This window comes from Leptidea sinapis, chromosome 20 (assembly GCF_905404315.1).
Source record: "Leptidea sinapis chromosome 20, ilLepSina1.1, whole genome shotgun sequence".
In the NCBI taxonomy this organism is placed as follows: domain Eukaryota; kingdom Metazoa; phylum Arthropoda; class Insecta; order Lepidoptera; family Pieridae; genus Leptidea; species Leptidea sinapis.
Window position 1 is genome coordinate 10555753 of NC_066284.1, and position 18201 is coordinate 10573953.

At 37.8% G+C, this 18201-nt stretch overlaps 1 protein-coding gene across 4 annotated transcripts in view; it reads left to right on the forward strand.

The window, feature by feature from the left end:
• The window catches only part of LOC126970137 (filamin-A), a 128040-nt gene extending 112006 nt beyond the window's left edge, over positions 1-16034 (forward strand). For all 4 annotated transcript variants that reach the window (XM_050815877.1, XM_050815878.1, XM_050815876.1 and 1 more), the window contains 6 exons: positions 6026-6181; positions 6852-6921; positions 8629-8747; positions 12230-12326; positions 12987-13196; positions 13548-16034. In XM_050815877.1, the coding sequence (XP_050671834.1) occupies positions 6026-6181; positions 6852-6921; positions 8629-8747; positions 12230-12326; positions 12987-13196; positions 13548-13732 (837 nt within the window). In that variant the 3' untranslated portion in view covers positions 13733-16034. The remainder of the gene's footprint in view (positions 1-6025; positions 6182-6851; positions 6922-8628; positions 8748-12229; positions 12327-12986; positions 13197-13547) is intronic.
• Positions 16035-18201: the final 2167 nt, after the last annotated feature.

Below are 18201 nucleotides of genomic sequence, written 5' to 3' on the forward strand. Positions count from 1 at the left end.
TGCCGGCTGCGAATAAATCATTGCTAATATTTTATGTGTTGCCAGTGGGCAGTGGCGCGATGAATGTAGAGCGGCGTTGAAATTAATGTTGCAACACTTGTTGAGGTACATTTGGGGTAATTTCTGCTACCCTGATGGTGGGTAAAAATAATAATGGGAACTAGAAAGAAGCATCTATACATATAAATATAATCGTAACTAGAATTACATTTATTAATTATATTGTATAAATATACGCAATTATTTTTATACTTTTTAGTGCACATTAAATCTATTGTTTTGGAATAGTGTTTTTATAGGCGGTTGTTTTTTTGTTAAAAAAATATTTTATGATTTTTAGTGAATTTGAAGTACACTAACTAATAATTTGTCTGAATATGTGTAGATATACTAAATTTTCAATGCAGCAACGAACGTAAGTGAGATTACAAACGGTGTTCCGTTACTTTGTCATGGATTTCGTATTCAGAACCTAACTGAGCGTTGCCGGCCTTTAAGGAAGGTGTACGCGCTTTTTTTTTGAAGGTACCCATGTCGTATCGTCCCGGAAACACCGCACAAGGAAGCTCATTCGACAGCTTTGTAGTACGTGGAAGAAAGCTCCTTGAAAACCGCACTGTGGAGGACCGCCACACATCCAGATGGTGAGGATGATATCCTAACTTGTGGCGTGTCGTGCGAAGGTGGAATTCGGCGGCAGGAATCAGGTTAAACAGCTCTTCGGAACACTCCCCGTGATAAATGCGGTAGAAGACACACAATGAAGCGACGTCTCTACGCAACGCCAAGTGATCCAGCCGTTCACAGAGCACTGTGTCCCTGACAATTCAAGCTGCTCTGCGTTGCACGCGGTCAAATGGATCGAGCTGATACTGGGGTGCGCCAGACCAGAGATGACAGCAATACTCCATGTATGGCCGGACCTGCGCTTTGTAGAGCGCTAGTATGTGGGCCGGTTTGAAGTATTGCCGTGCTCTATTAATGACGCCCAGTTTCTTTGAAGCCAATTTGGCTTTGGCTTCCAGATGACCACGAAATTGGCAATCGCTCGAGATTTCGAGACCCAGTATTCTGATACTAGGCGAGGCTTTGAGGGAAGTGTTGTCGAAGAGCGGTAATACGACAAATGGGGTTTTTTTAGTGGTAAACGCGCAAACTTGAGTCTTCTGGGGGTTAAATTGGACAAGGTTCAATTTTCCCAATTCCGCGACCTTCTCAAGAGAGGACTCGATAGAAGACACAAGTTTCTCCCGGCACTGGTCGACGATTTCCCGAGAGAGACCTGCATGGCCAGTGTATACGGCATCACCAGTGCTGTCGTCTGCATAGCAATGAATGTTGGAGGAGTCCAACATATCACTGATATGCAGAAGAAACAGCGTGGGAGACAGCACACAGCCTTGGGGCACTCCAGTATTCACGGGCTTCGGGTTCGAGCAATATCCGTCGACAACGACCTGTATGCTGCGCCCAGTGAGGAAGCTGGAGGTCCACTTGCACAAGCTCTCGGGAAGCCCAAATGATGGAAGTTTGGAGAGGAGCGCCTTGTTCCATACACGATCAAAGGCCTTCGCTATATCCAGGCTAACTGCCAGGCCTTCCCCCTTGCTTTCAATAGCCGCTGCCCATCTATGTGTTAGGTATACCAGAAGATCACCTGCCGACCGACCATGGCGAAACCCGTATTGTCGATCGTTGATCAACTGGTGACCCTCTAGATATACAAAGAGCTGACGGCTAATTATGCTCTCCATGATTTTGGAGAGCAGGGAGGTAATAGCAATAGGCCTGTAGTTTGCCGGATCCGAACTGTCTCCTTTTTTTTGGATCGGATGGACAAGGGCTGACTTCCATGAGTCAGGGACTACGCCTTTAGAATAAGAGTGCCGGAATAAACGCGTTAGCACCGGCGTCAACTCAGGGGCACACGTTCTAAGCACGATTGGAGAAATGCCATCCGGCCCGCTCGACTTCCTGACGTCCAACGAAAACAGAGCTCGCCTAACAGTTTTCTGTCTGAACTGTACTTCAGGCATAGAGCTCTGACACCGCGGGATGGTCGGCGGTGTTTTTCCGTTGTCGTCAAGAGTCGAGTTGGAGGCGAAAAGAGTGCACAAGAGATCGGCTTTCTCTTTTGCCGTATGGGCCAGGGTGTCATTCCTCATGTGTAACGGCGGCATGGACGTCTGGCTGAAGTTACCAAGAGCAGCTTTCGACAACGACCAGAACTTGCGTGTTCCGGTCGGGTAGCTGGAAAGCTGCTCGCCGATTATGACGGGCGACTTTGCACGGGCGATTTGCCGCTTAAAAAATCTGGAGGCACGGTTGTATTTCCTCTTAAGAACTGTGCAGTTCGGATCCTTTGCGCCCAGCGCCGCAACCCAAGCTCGATACGCCTGTTTTTTGCAGTCAGATGCTGCATTAACTGACGCATCGAACCAGGGCTGAGATCTGCCACCGATGGGTACTACAGAGCTTGGTATAAAATTATCCATGCCCTGCAGTATCACATCGGCTACTGCAACGGCGCAGGCACTAGGATCATCCGAAGGGAAACAAACCCTGCCCCAAGGGTAGCATGCAAAAAAGGAACGCATCCTATCCCAATCTGCTGACTTGTAGTGCCAAACGCGGCGGGTCGCTGGTGGTCTGCGACGTTGGCGTCGGATAGGCACTACACTCCTGACCAGGCAATGGTCAGACGTTCCGAGACAAAGACCTGGTAACCATCAGGATGTGTAGTCAGCAGAAGATCCAATAAGGACGGCATGTGGCTATCCACATCCGGGAGCCGCGTTGGCGACTCGACCAATTAGGACAGACCTTACGCCAATGCAAAATTATGCACAGATCGCCCTGCGTAGTCTGTGGTACGTGATCCAAGCCATTCGGCATTGTGCCCGTTGAAATCACCCAAGACTACGATTTCAGCGGAGGGGATCTGTGCAAGCACGTCGTCAATTGCCGCTTGAACGCAGCCCATGAGATGATCGGTTTCTGCGTTACCACTATGGGACCTGTAGACACACGCATAGATGCGGACGCGGTCCTCTAAATCTACGCGGAGCCAGAGAGTGGACAGGTCCCTACCCTCAAAAATGGCCACCGGTCCTCGACACTAACCTATGCGAAACATAGCGGCACTAGGCCGCTACTACACGCCGGTATTCTGTGCGAGTGTGGTAATTAACCCGGACGAGCCTGGCCCGATTGTGCTGACGTCAAAAGACGGCAGCGTGACTCTCCCACTTCTAAAAAGCCCTTAGTCGCCTCTTACGACACCCATGGGCCTGGGACTCCCCTATTCTTTTTACGCTCCGGGAAAAGTACAGGGCAAACTTAACTCTCACCAAACTATCTTTAAAGTATATCCTTTCAAATAAAAAAAGAATTATCGAAATCGGTTGGTGCGATATTGAGTTATTCGTAAATTTATCATCCACTTTGCTATACGTATGTATAGCAAATTTAAGACTTTTATGGTTTTCTCATGGATGCTATCGTCAGATCTGGACCAAAATACAATGGGACCACATGGGAAGCACCAGTTTTCAAAAAAAAAGAATTATCAAAACCGGTTCACCCAGTCGAAAGTTTTGAGGTAACAAACATAAAAAAAACGACTAATTGAGAACCTCCTCCTTTTTTGAAGTCGGTTAAAAATTAGTGAAATTAGAGACAAGCTTATGTTAATACAAAAACTGTATGTATGTATACTTATGTATATATTAATAGATATGATAGTGTAAGGTTGTACGAGCCGTACTGTATGCGTGAAAGAAAGGGAAGCCACATAGACTGGCGCCGTAACGCGTTACGTTACGAAGCTATTTATCCTCCCATAAGAAGTTATTAATTCAAGAAATATGATTTGAAATAGAATAACCAATTTTAACCTGATTGCTGCCGCCGAATTCCACCTTCGCACGACACGCCACAAGTTAGGATATCGTCCTCAACATCTGGATATGTGGCGGTCCTCCACAGTGCGATTTTCAAGGAGCTTTCTACCACGTACCACAGCTGTGGAATGAACTTCCTTGTGCGGTGTTTCCGGGACGATACGACATGGGTATCTTCAAAAAAAGCGCGTACATCTTCCTTAAAGGCCGGCAACGCTCCTGTGATACCTCTGGTGTTGCAAGAGATTGTGGGCGGCGGTGATCACTTAACAACAGGGGACCCGTACGCTCGTTTGTCCTCATATTCCATAAAAAAAAAACTTTTTTTTAACAAAAGAGAGATAGAGAGAGACCAAAAACATTTAAAGTTAAAAATAAAATTTGTGGTTGTTTTCCATATTAAATATTACGACACTAAAGAAGTATAAAACTTTATTTTTAATTTAAAGAAATTTCACCCGCATCACGTTGACGTCTGGCATTCCTCAACCGCGCGTTTTACAAGAAATTTCTTGCCTCGTATTGACACTTTGTGGAATTAATTACCGGGTGCAGTTTTCCCGAACTGATACGACTTAGGCTCCAGGCTTAGATCATTTATACGTCTAGTAGACTGTGACAGCTGTGAAAACATCGCAAAAAATTGAGGTTGACTGTAAACCTCTATTTTGAGGAATGCACGCACACTAACTCAAAGTTGCACACAAATCGCGAGTATAAGACGTAGGTATACTAACGTAATAAACCTGGGTTGTTTTTAGCCGTTGTTTAGCAGTAAGAGGCTCTATCTAGACGTATAAATTATCTAAGGCTTCAAGCTACAAAATACTCCTAGCTTAAAGCCTGGCAACGCATCTCTTGACTCCTGTAGTTGCGGATGTCCATAGGCAGTTGCCTCACTCCCCATCCCGTGAGCCTCTTGTCCGTTTGCCCCCTCTTATAAAGAAAGTGAAGGGCTACCGCAGCAATCAGGCATGGAGAGGAGAGGATCAACTAAATTTGTGAGAAAACTGGACGTATAACCGAACTAATAAACTAAACTTAAGAAATATTTATTGTCAACAGTGCCTTAAAATTAAAATTAGATTTTTTATTATATTTTTTATCAATATTTGTTAATTACACTTGTATAAAATCAATGTTCTAATAAGCATTAATGTATTACAAGAGACTTGATCCTGCAGACAAACTGTCCAAACAGTTTTGCGGGACTATGTTAGCTTTTAAGATTCTTTCTGTAAATGATTAATAGTATAAATAAATAATAATAAGAAAATTCTCAATTCATAGGAAATATAGTTCTGGATATAAATATGCGCTTTGAGAATCTCTCAATTTATAAGAAATCAGTATAGTAATAATAAGCAAGTTCAATTTAGTTCTTGTCTTTTCTTTATTTATGGAAGAGGAGGACAAACGAGCGTACGGGTCACTTGATGTTAAGTGATCATCGCCGCCCACATTCTCCTGCAACACCGGAGTAGCGTTGCTGGCTTTTATACAGGTGTATGGGCTTTTTTTAAAGGTACCTATGTCGTATCGTTCTGGAAACACCGCCCAAGGAAGCTCATTCCACAGCTTGTTTGTAAGTGGAAGAAAGCTCCTTGAAATCCGCACTGTGGTGGAACGCTACACATCCAGATGGGGGGTGATATCGTAATTTGAGGCGTGTTATGCGAACGTGGAATACTTCTTTAACTTTAGCGACAAAGAATCTGTCTAAATTACTTGGTAGAATGGTTGAATACTTGAATGTTACACGTTCTTTAATCTTTTAAAAAAGTATATTGTTTAAATACTGACTTGTGACCAGTGGGAGGCTCCTTTGCACAGGATGCCGGCTAGATTACGGGTACCACAAGGGTGCTGCCGTGAAGTGGTAATGTGTAAGTATTATTGTGTTTCGGTCTGAAGGGCGCCGTAGCTAGTGAAATTACTGGGCAAATGAGACTAAATATCTTATGTCTCAAGGTGATGAGCGCAATTGTAGTGCCGCTCAGAATTTTTGCGTATCAATTACCATCAACTGAATGTCCTGCTCGTTTCGTCCCTTATTTTCATTAAAAAAAACTTGATTTATTTATCTTTTGGGACAAAAGTTAACATTTATTTTTGTATACCAGGTTGTGTCACCATTGGGCAAGACGGACGATTGCTTCATCCAGAACATAGATGGAGACCAGTACAGCATCAGATTCATGCCAAGAGAGAACGGAGTCCACAATATCAACGTCAAGTTCAATGGAGTCCATATTCCTGCCTCACCACTGAGAATCAAGGTATGGTCTTTATCTGCAGTATCGCGTTAAATAAAAAGTTAAAAAATAAACCGTATAAGTCAAGTAAGTAAGATAGGGCAATGTATATGACTTTACAACATGATCCCAGTAAATTTACAAAACAAATGTGTTTCCAAAGAAACCGCCCTCAGGCTATTAAAATATAACTGAGTTGCGCCCGTTCTTCTCAGGTCTGAGAAACACTATTTTGAATGTGTGGTAGTTTTTGACGTTCAATAAGTGATTTTAAATCCTATTTTGAATAAAAATATTTTAATTTGAACACAAAACTGAGTAAAAATAATCCATTTATATATTTTTTATTTAATGTATTAATATTATTCTATTCCCTAAATATGTATATTTTATATGTATTTATACGTGAATGGAAACTGTGTACCCCTTTTTTTAAAAATTACGTGCACAGATTGTGATTATTGACTGACCAATAACGCTTTGTTGTGATCGTACCCTGACCAATGAGCGATCAGTTCTCCGCACCCGCTAACCTCAGTTGTCGTTGACTGAACTGTTTGCATTGCGAATAGGATAGGAATCTATTGAGTTATAAGGTCGATAGCTGAGCTATTTACCCCACGTTAACTAATTTGTTATAGTATAACAAGATTATAATTTTAAGTATTTTCTTTAATGACATATATCGCTTCAGGTCGGTAAGGATGACGCTGACCCAGCTGCGGTACATTGTCACGGGCCCGGTCTAGGAAACGTGAAGACAGGTTAGTATGGATACACATTCTAATTTTACAAACGTGACTCTAGCCAAAGTACTATTCTCAAAGCTTACTCACGATATGTCACCTAAAGGAGAGTTAAGCGTATAGAAGTATAGACCGAGAATGATTTAAGAACTATCTTAATTTGATATGCTTAAAGTATACTTACCTCAATACAGAAACAGAAAAAAATTATTTTAGGTTGAGCAATACTTAAGACGTACTCAATTTAATTATTAATAATAACTAAACATTCACGGCCAAATGAACTATATAAACAACTCTATATAGATACAAATGATTTAAGTTTTCTTTAGTGTTAATTCCGCCAATATTTGTTTTTAAACAATTCGACACGCGTTTCGCAACTACACGAGGCATCCTCAGGACGTGATGTCACGCCAAAAATGATTTAATCGAGACTCAGTCTTATTTTTACATTAAATCATTTGTATAATTATGTATTTCCGCAAAGTAACGCCTACTTCAATAAAACTCTATATAGATTGAAAAAAAACCATTTACATGTTTTCGCATAGGGTTACAAATATTACTTCCATGCATCTTAAATTATAAATAGAAAAAGCAACAATGAAAAGGAGAAAATGGAGTACTATTTTCTTATATATAATAAAAAAAATTGTAGAAGTTAATTCTCTACTATAATTGAGATATTGTGGCATAAACGCATTAAGGCTTTTATTTTCTCGAAATTAATTTCTTTGTTATTAAAGCTTAGCCCAGAGGGACTACTTGTGTCTAGTGGATTGGTTTTCCCGGTTTATTTCCCAAAAAATCTGCACTAATTTTGGCTTTCATTTAGGCAATACAACCTTCAGGCTGTTTTTCTAAATAAGGATCCTGGACATTAATTGAAACCCGTGAAATTATTAAATAATCCTTCCTAGATATATTTATATGGATGAAGCTGAGATAACTTACACTTATAGATAGAGCCTCTTGCTGTTAGACAACCGATTAAAACAGGCCAGGTTTAATACTTTAGTGTGCGTGACAAACTACGTTTTACACTCGCTATTTGTGTGTCACTTTGTGTCAGTGTGCGTGCATCGCTCAAAATAGAGGTTAACTCTGTTAACTCTTGTCATCTCTGGTCTGGAGCACCCCATCAGCTCGATCCATTTGACCGCGTGCAGCGCAGAGCAGCACGAATTGTCGGGGACCCAGTGCTCTGTGAACGGCTGGATCACTTGGCGTTGCGTAGAGACGTCGCTTAATTGTGTGTCTTCTACCGCAGTTATCACAGGGAGTGTTCCGAAGAGTTGTTTAACCTGACCCCTGCCGCCGATATTCCACCTTCGCAGGACATGCAACAAGTTAGGATAGCATCCCCACCATCTGGATGTGTGGCGGTCCTCCACAGTGCGGTTTTCAAGGAGCTTTCTTCCACGTACTACAAAGCTGTGGAATGAGCTTCCTTGTGCGGTGTTTCTGGGACAATACGACATGGGTACCTTCAAAATAAGCGCGTACACCTTCCTTAAAGGCCGGCAACGCTCCTGTGATTCCTCTGGTGTTGCAAGAGGGTGTGGGCAGCTCGTTTGTCCTCCTATTCCATAAAAAAATAACAGTCAACCTCAATTCTACTCGACGCTTTCACAGCTGTCACAGTCTAGACGTATATATGATCTAAGGGACGAAGGCGCAGACAACTGCTAGTAGTAATAATATGATCTGTTCCTCATGCAGGTGCGAAGACGGACCTGATTATCAACACGTGTAACGCTGGAGCTGGCATCCTGGCTGTCACGATGGATGGTCCATCCAGGGTCGCTATGGATTGCACCGAAGTGGAAGAAGGCTATAAGGTAAACTTCTCTAATATATATCATAACAAAATGATTTTACCAAAAAAATACCAAAATATTTTCACTGCCAAAAGGTTAATACTACGAAATAGAATAACTATTCTTGTTCTTTATTCATAAAGAAATTTTTAATTGTAATTGTGTTTAAATTACTCTGGTCAATTTTGATCAGAGTGATCGCTCTACCTTTGTTGACTCTAGCCATAGACTACGCGACAGGCCAATAATGCGTGACCAGTTTTAATTTGTCATTGTGTCAATTATGTAGTGGTTCAATATTAAAAATAATTAGGAGGTGGCTGAGTGGCTGACTGTTTACGACTTGTCAATAAAAATCGGTTACAGTAACTATAGATGTATGCTGTGTGCTAGTATATTGTGAGTCTATAGCTCGAGCCGACTTTACCCCAACAAGCGTGACAGTTCAATATCATTCAATATACAAAACAAAGCTCCGGATGCTTAAATTGTTTTTTTAATTCAAAAAAACATCAGTGCGTCCGAAAACACAGTTACAATTACACGCATTTTAATCTTTTAAAAGTGTTTTATTTAAATATGGTACACTCGCGTGAATCAATGAAAATACTATTTTAAAATATATAATATATCATACCATCACATAATATTTTATTGATATGTCATTTTTCCTTACATAATACAACCATGGACAGTTAATAATAAGGTAAAGTACTTATAGGAGAGTAGATTCGAAAATGTTCAGCGTGTTATGCTTACATCAAAGTTCAACAGATGGCGGTAGTTTCGCTAAACGCTTGAAGTCAAATATTTCATTAACTACCGTTTACATATTTTGGGTACATATTATACTATACTTGACTTGTTAAGTTCATTTTTACAATCCACCATTTAATAACAGTCTCTTAATTCATTTATTTAGTTGAACTTATCCTTATAAATATTAAAATGATTGAACTTTATTATTATTAATTCACTATTATATCGTTATTTTATAAGCAGATGTAGAAACAGAATTTATTATACCATCAATTCTGTTTCGTAATTATTAATTGTAGCGTTCGATACTTTGAATCGACCAATGAATGGTGGCACTGGCATTCAATCGTGTCGTATCGTTGTAGCTCTACCTAATTAGTATATTTTGGTATTCATATTATATCCATTGTTATGGTATAGGTGACTAAACGAAAATTGGTAATTTTTTTTAAGACTAATTACTTCAAAACTTATTACTTAAATACTGAAATAGGAATTTTAAATATACAATGTTCTTAATCATGAAAAAAATTCTAAATGTGTCTCTATTTTAATTATATTCTAGCTCTATTTTGAATATCTATCTTACTCACTAAGGTAGCTTTTTTTTAAGGTAGCTTAGCAAAAAAAAAACTAGAAAATTCACCATATAACTGCACTTAATTTTTCAGTGCCGTGCACTCATTTATATGAAATGAATTTTTCATGAATCTTTTTAAAATCAGACAGCCCGTCTGCTAATACCATTATTGTAAAAAAAATGAGAAAAGTATATAACAATATATAAAATGTTATACTCTAAGTTACCATTTTTCTCTAAATTATTGGTATCAAAATATTTAGTTCATTAACTATATATAGCTTTGATTTTAAAGGTATATATTTTTTTGACATTCACAAGTGTCATTTCCGTGACCTACATGAATAAAGTGATTTTGATTTGATTAGAAAGTTTGTATATAGTAGTTATTGCTAGAATATTCTAGGAATATTTAATTCAATACTAATCCAATGTTTATATAACCATTGGATTATTTTTTATAGAATTTGGTAATCTTTTTATATATAATGAAATCTAGTATTATTACTGACGCAAATTGTTTAATCTCCAACGCCACAAAGCTCACATATCGTAATATAGATGGCGCTGCATTACATTCACATTGTAATTTAAGTGAAAAGTTGTCTAAAGTATTTTTGTGGTATCTATATTACAATTTTATGAATTTATTGATATCAAGAGCACCTAAATCCAAAATATTTGTTAATATAATATTCTTTTTAAGTCAGATTGAGGTATTTGATTTTTTAAACCTTTTTTGCCCAGTCTCGCCGATTATTCAGTAGTACCACTTACGTATTAATCTGTATGATTTACATTTGGAAAAAATAAAAATATTTCTATATAATATCTGAGATCTTAATTTGTCAAGAAATGAGATCTTGACCCGGAAGATATTTTTAACTATTTTTGTGGTCAGGGGTCCTTTTTCAGGGGGACTCTTTGATTTCACTGCAAAACCAATTTTGAATTTTATTACAAAATAATATACTTGAATAATATATAATAAACATAGTTAATTTTGTACTTTAAGTTATATGTAGTAAGTGTGAAGAAATGAAAATAAATTATTTGTAAAATTTATATTTGATTGAGGTGTCTTATTACCTCTTTGGACAATATGTATGCTTAGAAGTCTCCTGAACGCCAGAATAAGAACCATAGGCACTCCTTCTATGGTCTTCTTCCCCTGTAAAGAGTATTTGAATATCGGTTTGAAGGGCGCTGTACTTGTTTTATTTTTATGAAATTAAGGGACGAGGAGCGGGACGTTCAGTTGTTGGTATTTGATACACCCTGCCCATTGCAATGCAGTGCCGCTCAGGATTCTTGAAAAGAGCAAAAGTTCTGAGTGGCAATACAATAGCGCTCGTAACCTTGAGACATAAGATGTTAAGTTTCATTTGCCCAGTAATTACACAAGCTACGGCGCCCTTTAGACCGAAACACAATAATGCTTACACATTACTGCTTCACGGCAGAAAAAGACGCCGTTGTGTTACCCATAATCTAGCCGGCATCCCGTGTAAAGGACCGTCCCACTGGTAAAGTTGTTGTACTACAACGAAGAGCTCAAATGCGAAGCCGCTCAGGATTTTGGTCAGTCGAGAACCCTGTGCGACATTGCCTTGTAATTAGCACGACCTATCACGTTTAGATCATAAGTAATTTTTTAACATAAAAATGCTTATTGTCACAAACAAGCAAGACTCATTGTACCACCATTTTTTTCTGGATGAAGTAGAATGGTCTCATTTGACACAGAGTAAATAATGAATACAGATTAATATTTTTATTAATTATTCTTTTGGGTATCTGAGACCGCCGAGTTTTATGGTTTTGGGTAAATAGAATGGATTTTTGAGCATGTCTATTATATTGTGTATACTATGTGCGTATTATTTACTATAAAGCCGGCAAAGCTCCTGAGAATCCTCTGACGTTGCAAGGGAATTAGGGCGGCGGTGATCACTTAACATCAAGTGACCCGTACGCTCGTTCGTACTCTACCATACAAAATATTTAAAAAAATTGTGTTTTCGCGTACTCTATGAGTGTAATAGATTACAGAGTATACTACATACGGTTGGCAGCCCTTCTCAGTGTATACGACATGTTTATGCTGTTTGCAAAAATATGTGCATGTTTGTATTTTAATATTTAATGATAATAATTCATTTAGGTTCGATATACACCACTGGCTCCTGGCTTCTATTACCTAAGTGTCAAATACAACGGCGCACATATTGTCGGGTCTCCGTTCAAGATTGAAGCTACTGGTAAGTGATACTACTTATAAAGATTCGAGGATTCCTTGTACAAGATTATTCCAGCCGCCAAACAGGTGCAACTATAATATCCTAAACACATGATCGGATTTGGTTCGACCGAACCATCGGACGCGGTCTGGTAGCGATATTCGATGGTATGTCGCATTGTCTATCGCACAAAATCTTGTATTTATTTCAAAGTGACGAAGGCTCAATTAAACCACTTAGTTGGGTTCATTTTGCGAGCGAATTGGCCAGTTACTCCAACCAGCCCAGCTCCTTCCAAAAGTTAAAACACTCCTAGGGTGTTCGCATAATATTTTGTAGATGTTGCTTTTTTCATGACAATAAGAGACGAGACGAGCAGAACTTTCAGCTGACAGTAATTGATACGACCTGCCCGTTATAGTACAGTGCCGCTCAGGATTCTTTAAAACCCAAAAATTCTGAGCGGCACTACAACTGCGCTTGTCACCTTGAGACATAAGATGTTAAGTCTAATTTGCCCAGTAATTTCACTAGCTACTGCGCCTATCAGACCGAAACACAATAATGCTTACATGTTACTGCTTCACGGCAGAAATAGACGCCGTTGTGATACCCATAATCTAGCCAGCATGCAAATGAGCGCCCACTGGCTTATACTCACATGTGGTATTATAAACACAGGTGATAACTTAGCTGAGATTGGTGCACAAGAGACCTCGTCAGTCACTGTGGAGACCGTACAGAAGGTGTCCAAGGCAGCTCAAGCAAAGCAGGGTCCAGTTCTGCCGCACTTCAAGTCGGATGCTTCTAAGGTCATCAGCAAGGGCATGGGTTTGAAGAAGGCCTATCTGAACAAACACAACCAATTCACTGTTCAAGCTGGAGATGCAGGTAATTGATGTTTTTATGGGAATTATCTTGTTTTTTGAAGGGAAGCTTTTATACGGAAGTTCGCGCCGCTCGCGGGCTGTCTACTCGAGCAAAGCGTCAGATTTTCCAACGTTACACGAAAACGTCAGATTTAGGGCCGTGATACATGTAAATATGTACAGTAGCAGCTGCGGTGAGCTAGCAAAAAAATCGTTAACAGTTTTCGGTATGGAATGACGGGTTTGAAAACTGAAGCATCTAAAAATGTATAAATCTACGATATCTCTATAGATCTCAGCCTTAGTCACATAAGGGCTCAACTAGTATTAAACCCAGAGTAAAATTCAAAGGTATCCCTTATTTTGTTTGCAGGTAACAACATCCTATATGTAGGTATCTACGGCCCCAAAGGTCCGTGCGACGAAGTACAGCTGAAACACAAAGGAAAGAATAATTATGAGTGCACATACGTTGTGAGGGACAGGGGAGAATACATTGTTATCGTAAAGTGGGGAGACGACCATGTTCCTGGATCCCCCTACAAGGTGGAAGTCTAATTACCAGAACGATATGGCAATTATCAGACTAAAGGAATAAAGTATTTATGAGCAGGAAATCTAAATTTTTTGCAAATGTCTGGAATGTTTCCGCGCTTTTCCGCGAGTCCAATGAGTTAGCTAGAAAATTCTTGCATAAGCATTAAGATTGATATTTCATCACACAAACAGTCAAATCTTTAGTAAATAAACACATGCGGCGTTATCAGAATTACTACAATGGCGCACCTTTTTGAAATTTCATGCGATATAAAATTCTGCAGAATTCAATTTGTAAACTATCACTCAAAATTTTATCTGTATCATTATGCGTACGCTTATCTTTGAGGGGTTTAGCAGAAGACTCTTCTGTAGAGTCTATTCTATCTTAAATTTGTCAATTATCAAAATTTCATCATGTGTACATATGTAGTACATGATTATCAAACAATCAGGCCTGTCTTTCTGGGGCTTGGCTTCTGCCTCTTCGAAGTCTTAAGAAATCAAGTTGTTAAGTCTTTCAGTTGGCGTTGGCAAAGATAAACGACTTGGATTTGATACTGTCGCAATCTGCACGGTCTTTCCTGGCTTCTTTCACTTGTATTAAATAGTTCATCATCATTTCATTCTAATAATTTAATATTTCGTATATATCTCGATTTTCTAGTGGAATATGTGAGCCGTTGCCAATACTTAAATAAATTCTAAATTCTTGCATAAACAATAGAGTGAATCGTCTTCTAAAATTCTTTTTAAGTTATTTAAAGTTAATTACTTCTAAATGGGCCCACGTTGGGTGATCTTAATGAAGATTAAGTGGCACTACTTATTGAACTCCTATTCCATTTATATAAGCATCCTTTTCACTTGACCAACCGCATGAAAACTTGATGACACTTTTTGAAATAGAGGTACCAATAATATGCAAATAGAATGACTCTTGTTGACTTGTATTAAACTTAAAATATTTATGCAAAACACTTGAAAATCTTATCTGCTTCTAACTTAATAAGTAGGTAACTTATTCCTTTAGTCTGACAATATTAAACAAAATACCTAACTACATATGAAATCTTGGTCGACGATTTAAAATAAAGTTTTGCTCATTTCGGTTAATTTGTTCAATGACCTTGCAATGTGTAATTCTAAAATATAATTTCATACGAAATTTTCCACATATTGTTACCGACAATTGTTATTACCGCAAATAATAATTTACTTAGGTTTAATTTCACTGTAACGATCAATTATTTATAATGTTTTTCGTATTTTATTCAATCAATATTTAAATTTAAATTATAAAATAATTTTATTTTTTTAATTTTCTATTCTATCTCTTTAAACAATAACTTATAAAACCAAAAAAAAGTTATGACGAAAAACCTAGTCAATACATAATTTATCGTTAAGTCATTTCCTGTGTTGTTTTTCATTTGTTTTTCACCTCTTATATGTTTCTCGTTTAGTATTAGGGCGACTAAATGACAATGCATATAGAGGGGTAATGGGCCGACTGTGGATCTTGTTTATGTCTGACTAATCGATTCTAAAATAGTGAAACATCACATTTACAATACCTGATAATATTAAAGTACGTCGCATGTTTGAACACCTCCTGTCATGTAAACGACTTCTACTAGCTCCTGTACAAACCTTTTCTGAAAGATAAGAGACGAACCTTCTTCGAATGGCGGAAACTTTATCAAGTGCACGCATCAAACATAAAACCTTCGATATCTGTGTCGGTAAGAATAGAATTAGAATCTCTTGACAAAACGAAGCGGGAAACCAATTTGATTTTCTAATATTTGCAATTAATTTTGTGTTTTTTTATTTGATTGCCAACAACTGTCGTTCGTTAGTAAGCGTTTACTCGTAGTCGCTTAAGAGGTAAAATAACGGTCATTGACATCTTGACGTCAGTACCTCTTCCGTAGTTTGTTCTGTTGTAAGTGGTCGGCCCATCTCTTAATAAATTAAATATTCCCTTATTATAAGCTATCATGATGTAGTAACTTTTCACTGAAGCGACATATTTCGTCGACTTTTTCTTTAAAAAGCGCTTTATCGAGAATATTCGCCACGTTAGAAGCCATTAAGGTTAATAGATTTATTATTAATCCTACTAACATTTAATAAATCTATACCTGTATGGTTTTCAGTTACTATATCTTGTTTTATCTATAAGATTGTCTCGCTTTTATTAATGTATGTGTGTTGTATGATGCTGTACCTACGTAGGTAGAAGATTTTATTGTAAATACCTACTTTAAGCCTATTGTTATCTTGTGACTGTTGTATTTAATAAAATAAGAAAATTTAATGGTGTTTTACTTTTCTTGATTCTATTCATTTAGCTATTTATTAAGATTTTGATAATGGTAAAAGTATCCTAGTTTTAGGCTAGCTATGTTGTATTTCTTTGCTTATTGAAGTTAAAACTTCTTTAGGCACGTATAATACTTTTTTATTCATGAAATAAGACTGGAAGGTCACGCCATGCGAACATAAGTGAAGAAGAAATCTATTTGAAGTGTTTTTATGAAGTATATCCTGATGACATGCTCATAGTTTTCGCCGCCTACAAATACTTCATTAGTACGAGGGAAACATAAAATATAGTGTAGTGGTAAATAGTTTGTGTTTGATAATAACGATGGAAATGACCTGTCATCCAGACGACATGTACCAGGGCTTCATATGTCGTTTACAGGCTTATGCCCAGCTTATAAAGGAATTTTAAAAGAACGTACAACTAGGTATCGAAATGGAAATACCACATGAAGTTCAGAGGCTTGCTTTGAGAATCGCATTTTGATGTGAAGGACTTAAATAACGAATGAACCAGCTGTATGTCCTATGGTGATTTGACAGAATAGCAAAGCGGTTTTTACCATTTATTTCCTAAAACATAACTATTTCGGAGAGATTAAAAATTACTACGGCAAAAGATTGAATGAATATGTAGTGCCAGTCATATACAACGAGACAGCGTGGCTGAGGAGTGTTCCCAAACTAAATAAAAATGCAGTTAAATTTAAGATGAAAAATGCGCTGTTGAATTGGTAAAACTTCTCTTTTGTCTAATATTAATAATTCTAATAATGTTTACTTGTAAGTCCTAATAGTTTAGTTTAAAGTAAGTAGTAGTTAAGTATGTACACATAATTAAATGTTTTCTAAGCGCATTAACTTGCCAACAAACTGTTAAAGTTTGGCAAGATATACCAAAAAGATAAAAGTGTACCTATTTAATTTACAACAAAAAAACCCCCTTCCAACAAACAGACCTATATATATCTATAAGTGTATCCAAATCACGCAAAACTGGTGGGTCAGCTAAAAATTCCTGTGTAAAATTAGTATATTTTGTTTATCTGTAACTTTAAATTTCCGAGTGATAGACTGATATCTTTTAGAATAAGAGTTAGTCCCAAATCATCAGCCTGATTTCGTACACCTCTGATGATATGGGAATCTAAACGCAGAGCGCGATTTGTTTCCGAAGCGGTGGTAGCGTTAGAAATGATATTATCAAGAATTCTAAAGGAATCAATTTTGAGAAAATCAATGCCTTGAACGATCTTCGCTTGTTCACGTGTAGAAGACACTATGAATCCACGAACTTGTTTTTCAACTCCTAAAATATTTTAATAGAAGCAACTTCCACTTTTAATTGGGTTACTTATTCAACGGGCTTAGGTTAAGCTTCTTTTCCACAGCCATACATTTTTCTTTTTGTGTAAGCGTCACAATCACAACAAAAAAAGTATCCCAGTCTTCGGCCAGCTAAGTTGTATTTCTTTGCTTTATTGAAGTAAAAACATCTTTATAGCATAGTGAGTACTTTTTTATTGGTTTAATTCAAATTCAAATATTTTTATTTAAAATCACTTATTGAACGTCAAAATCTACCACCCATTCAAAAGAGACTGCCTCAGACCTGAGAAGAATGGGCGCAAGAAACTTCAGCGGGCTTTTTTTTAATATAAAATATGGAATACAATTTAATATCGTACAATTAATATTTATAATTAAAGAGCCTGAGGGTGTTCGCTTTATTCCCAGTCCGTGGTATCATTAAGAAAATCGTTTATGCTATAATAACCGTTCCCATACAAACGTTTTTTAACAATTCTTTTAAATTCCGTAACACATTTGTTTTGTACATTTTCTGGGATCATGTTGTAGAAGCATATACATCGCCCAACAAAAGACTTACTAACTCGACCCAACGGAAAGACTGAAAGGTCACGCTTTTATAAAGTAACCTTAATCTATGTAAAGCTCATTTTTATTGGTACCCTATGAACATAAGTGAAGAAGAGATCTATTTGAAGAGTTATTATAACTTCAATCCCAATGACATGGTCATGGTTTGACAATTCAAGAAGGTCTGCGCTGAGAACGGTCTAATTGTTCGAACTCATACTGAGGTGCATGAGACTGAGATAAGAGTAGATCACATGTAATATGTCGACCGATGCTTA